The 4,597-nt window shown below is 33.8% G+C and overlaps 1 protein-coding gene across 1 annotated transcript; it reads left to right on the top strand.

Moving 5' to 3' along the window:
* Positions 1-117: 117 nt before the first annotated feature.
* Positions 118-4,370, top strand: LOC112467858 (F-box/WD repeat-containing protein 9-like). The gene is made up of 7 exons (XM_025036768.1): positions 118-198; positions 559-721; positions 1,385-1,524; positions 1,601-1,839; positions 3,207-3,501; positions 3,560-3,853; positions 4,157-4,370. Exons 1-7 carry the CDS (start codon positions 118-120, stop codon positions 4,286-4,288), a joined length of 1,344 nt encoding a protein of 447 aa, XP_024892536.1. The 3' UTR covers positions 4,289-4,370.
* The last annotated feature ends 227 nt before the right edge of the window (positions 4,371-4,597 follow it).

Raw genomic sequence — 4,597 nt, 5'->3', positions numbered from 1 at the left:
GATGATGTAGCGCTCCGATGGCCAATCACCCTCCCGAAATTAGTGGTAACCAGCCTGGAGGGAGGTTTGCCTTCCGATTAGATCGAATAAAACTATTCAGATTTGCCGCGAGATAAAATGGATAACGAGAATATAAGCTGCGCCTACGACGGCGAGGAAAATGCACAACTGTCACCACTGCAGCGTCTCCCGGTCGAGGTTGGTATAAGAAAAAATAAAAAACCCGTGTAACGCATGCCTGCGTACACGTGCACGAAATTTCTTTTTTTAATTGTCGCTATTATTGCATCCGTTAGTCACGCATTATAGAACTTTTAAGAATGGATTCCAATCAGGATTATTTTTTTTCTAGAAAAAAGCACAATAAAAATCTAAAAAAAAGAACTAAGCAATTTTGATCAGAATCTATTCCGAAAAGTTCCGTACCTAAGTAAGAATCGCTTGTCGAAGGAGTATGATGAACCAGCGACGGTCGACTCTCTCTTTTGTTCTGTCTCCATCTCTTCCGGAGCGTTTGTTTGGCTGTGCGTTTAATTTTTTTATTCTGCTGTATTTCAGATATTCCTGCATATTTGTTCCTTTCTAGATGGGTCGACGTTGGTACACGGTTTGAGGTTAGTGTGCACACGGTTCTACCTGATTTTAAAAGATGCAAACTCATTGTGGAAAGCACGAATTAACCATATATGGCCAGATGCTAGCTATCCACTTTTGCCTCTCGGTTAGTTCAAATTAATAACACCTTACGCCTTGCACAACCAATTACTTTTGTGAATAAATAAAACACTCTGTATGTGTATGCCATTTTACGCTAACGCTGTTTGAGCTTCCGCAAGCATTTGCAAATTGCACATTAGTTGCAGTTCTTAGTTCTCTTTTTCGTCTTAAAAAAATTAGCGTGTTTTACAAAACATTATATATTTCTTAATCTCTATCTTTTTTTATTTATAAAAAGTCGTATCGAGAAAGCTTGTACAACTCTATTTAATGCAGCAATCGGATGTGCATAAAGTAAGAACTTGAATACACTGAAAAGAAAATATTGTTATTAAAAAGAATATTTATTATGTGGTTCTTAACAGCTTATTTACGCAATATAATAAACATTTTTATGTAGAATTATACATTTTTATTTAGAATTAAATATTTTGATTTAACTAGCATGAATATATTTACTTCAATAAAAAAATAATTTTAAGTAAATGGATTTAGACCTTATTAAAATTTTTTACTTTCTGTGTAGACATTTGATCCAGAATGTGTTTGTAGTTTATTTGTACTTAATTCAAGTTATATGTGTATGATTTTTTGTATTCACAATCAGTATTACGGTATGAATAAGTTTTCATATCTTTTTATGTAAGAAGTCACATGTCAATTACAGCGAGACCCGACAAACTGTGTTGGATGTTGTCATACGTTGCAATCAAACAACAAACAGCACTGTGGAAACAGCAAAAGAATAGATTGTTCATGAAGGAAACACATGGTTCCATTATAGATGCTGTGTCACTGATGCATGTAGTAGGTAGCATATTATGTCAAGTGGCCCTACTCTCTTTGTAGAAAACGATATAATGATAACCATTCCCGCTTTCAGAATGGAATCTCTCATGTAGTTTATACGTCAAACAGACACTTACATTACAAGGAAATTCCCTCACGCAAGAAATTATCTCATGAAATCGAGAATTCCGGCCGCATATGCGCACATAGCTCAGGTATCAAGGATATGACGGCGATAGACAACACGATCTACAGCTGCAGCAGCTTGGGTAGGAACGTTAAGTCGTGGATGCTCACTAACGCCGGTCTTGTCCATCAGAGAACTTACGATTTGTACGTAATAGCAGAACTGTTCCTTTAGGCCGCTTCGCGATAAGAAAGATTGAGTGACGATTGAGTGCTTCCTGTTTATGGGAGAAATAATCGTTTCCTACCAAGTTATTCGAATGCAAATAGTGCGTTTGGTGTTTTGCTTGTTGAAACAGATAATTTGAAAACGCGATTCTAAAGTTTATTCGTCAAACCTAATTCACTGCATGTTAACTATTTTACTCATTTTTTTTTTGTATTAATGTCGAATATTTCAGAAGCCTTACCTCTGTGAAGATAACTCCGTATTTGTTGAATTGTGAGTTTTCTTTTAATAGTACCGTATTCAAGTATTCAAGTCTTAAACTACAATTGTGCTAATTTTTGCCGCTAATATGAAAATAATATTTTGAACCGTATTCAAAGTTAAAAAAAAATTTTTGTTAGTATACTATTTTTCTCGATTAAACTCAAATTTTTTTTAGTAAAAAGATACTAACTTCATGCCACGTTGAATCATTGAAAAAACATCGATATATCTATCTATTTACTGAAAAAATTTGAAAAGTAGATAAACATAACAATTTGACATTTTCAAATTATTAAAAGTTGTGCTGCCAAATTTTTTTATCCTCCCCTTTTTTGCTGAATTTTTTCAATTCCATTGATTCTTCCGTACTTGTTTCGATTGTCGCTCGGTTGTTTTATTTAGCACAACTCAACACAATTTACAAAACGTGATTATCTACCATGGTTCAGATGGGATGGAATTTCAAATTTTTCTATTTTTAAAACCTAAGTTCCTAACAGTAGTTGTATTTTAAAATCCAATAATTGGTGTGATTTTTTGTCGTTAAAAAAAGTCGAGCACAACCCGACACAACTTTAAAAAATTAAAAAATATTAAATTTATGTTTTACCTATTTCCATATATTTGACTTTTTATCAGTTCCTTGAGTTATGGTTATTGTTTTTTTTTGTATTGTGTTCTCTGTTATTAGTACAATATAGTAGAAATACAATAAATTGCGTTATAACGATATTTGTCTATATATTGTTATTTTTTTCTACTAAATGGATAAATATATTAATGTCTTTTGAACGGTACAACATGGGACAGTATTTTTTTACTAAACCAGTTAGTATGCTTTTATTTAAAAAAAATTTAGCTCAATCAGAAACTAGTGCGGTACTATAAATTTTTTGTTTTTTAATACAATATAAAATATTGCTATCGTATTTACGGCAAAAATTAGCACAATTGTAGTTCAATACGGCAGAGTTAAAAAAAAAACTCAAAATGACATAATAAATTAATAATGAATTTAGAACAATATGTAGCACAGTAGATGAAAATATAAAATTCAAAAAGTGCAGGTTTATTTTCACAGACCGAGGAGCGATCTCAGATTCTCGTCATTATGGCCATCATGTATGTGTATGTGTATGTCATCGACGTCATTGGGTCCGGGGAGAAACCTCTTTGCAACCGGTTTAGACTGCGGGACTATATACGTGTTCGACTCGAGATCGAGAAATAACCCGATCAGGCATTACCAACATCGCACCCTATTCACAGTCCAGAATATTAGGCTGACCATGAACACGGAATACATCCTGTCCGCCGCCGAGGACACGGTATCCGTTTGGGATCAAAGAGCCGGACGGATCATGAAGTCTATCACAGTAATGTCAAATTTTAACATCGAGAAACGAGACACGATGTCGAAGGTGTACTTTTTAGTTTCCAGGTGAAGCGCACCGCACCGCGTGTATAAATATGCGACGGGATTTGGTTTTCGTTGCAACAACACCTCGAAGTTGGGACTCCTCGCAGTTGCACGTGCTAAATCCAAAGGACGATTTCAAGCTAGTGAAATCTTATTCCACCGAGCATACGAAAAGAATAACGAGAGTGCATCTGACTCACGAATGCCTAATAACAAGTTCTAAGGACGGCACTGTCAGAATTTCGAGCCTTACGGATCCGCCAAAGCCCATCGCTACTTTATGTTCAGAGTTTGGAGGTATCTACGACGTGAGTATCGCACGAATAAGATTTGCTGAAAATATCATATCATTGGTAATAAGATAAAACAAGTATCATTGTATCTATCGTATGTAACGTATCGTATCATTGACTTCGAAAAAAAAATTCGTTAAACATCAACGTGTAAAATAAAAAATACAGTTTGATAATTAAATTTTTATTTACATTTAAACTTTGAAATCAGATTTTATCGATGTTTTCCGAATGTAAGTAAAATCCTTAAAATTGACAACATTTTTCGTGAATTTTGTTGAATATTGTATGTAACTGTTCGTGTGTTTTATGTTGCAGATGGACTATCTGAATGGCACTCTCGCAATATCTGGTGATGGTATCGAGGTATGGTGCCCGAAGTTGACGTGTTCAACGAAACGTGTTCAACGAAACAACAATAAATGGAAAGTTTCTATACGTGATCTATAGCTATTCTACAGCTGTATTTTTTTTATATGTGATGTATGTTTTTAGTTTTTACTAATTGTAAGGTACTATTCAAACACGTCTCTTTAATGTACAATGTAATATACACAATGTAATGTACAATGTAATATATACCTATACAATTCTGCAAAATTAGAAGTACGTATCGTTTTGTTTAAAATTCCTTTGAGTAAAAGTTTTACTAACATCTCTTGCGTTTATAAACTGAGCGATATAATTATAGTTATAATTATAAACACATCTCATAATTATTGCGTAATCATGATGGGATCTTTTATATTGAGAAGAAAA

Source organism: Temnothorax curvispinosus, unplaced genomic scaffold (genome assembly GCF_003070985.1).
Source record: "Temnothorax curvispinosus isolate PA1 unplaced genomic scaffold, ASM307098v1 QBEX01000228.1, whole genome shotgun sequence".
NCBI lineage: Eukaryota > Metazoa > Arthropoda > Insecta > Hymenoptera > Formicidae > Temnothorax > Temnothorax curvispinosus.
The sequence above is the reverse complement of the archived record's forward strand: the minus strand, read 5'-3'. Positions and strand labels throughout refer to the sequence as shown.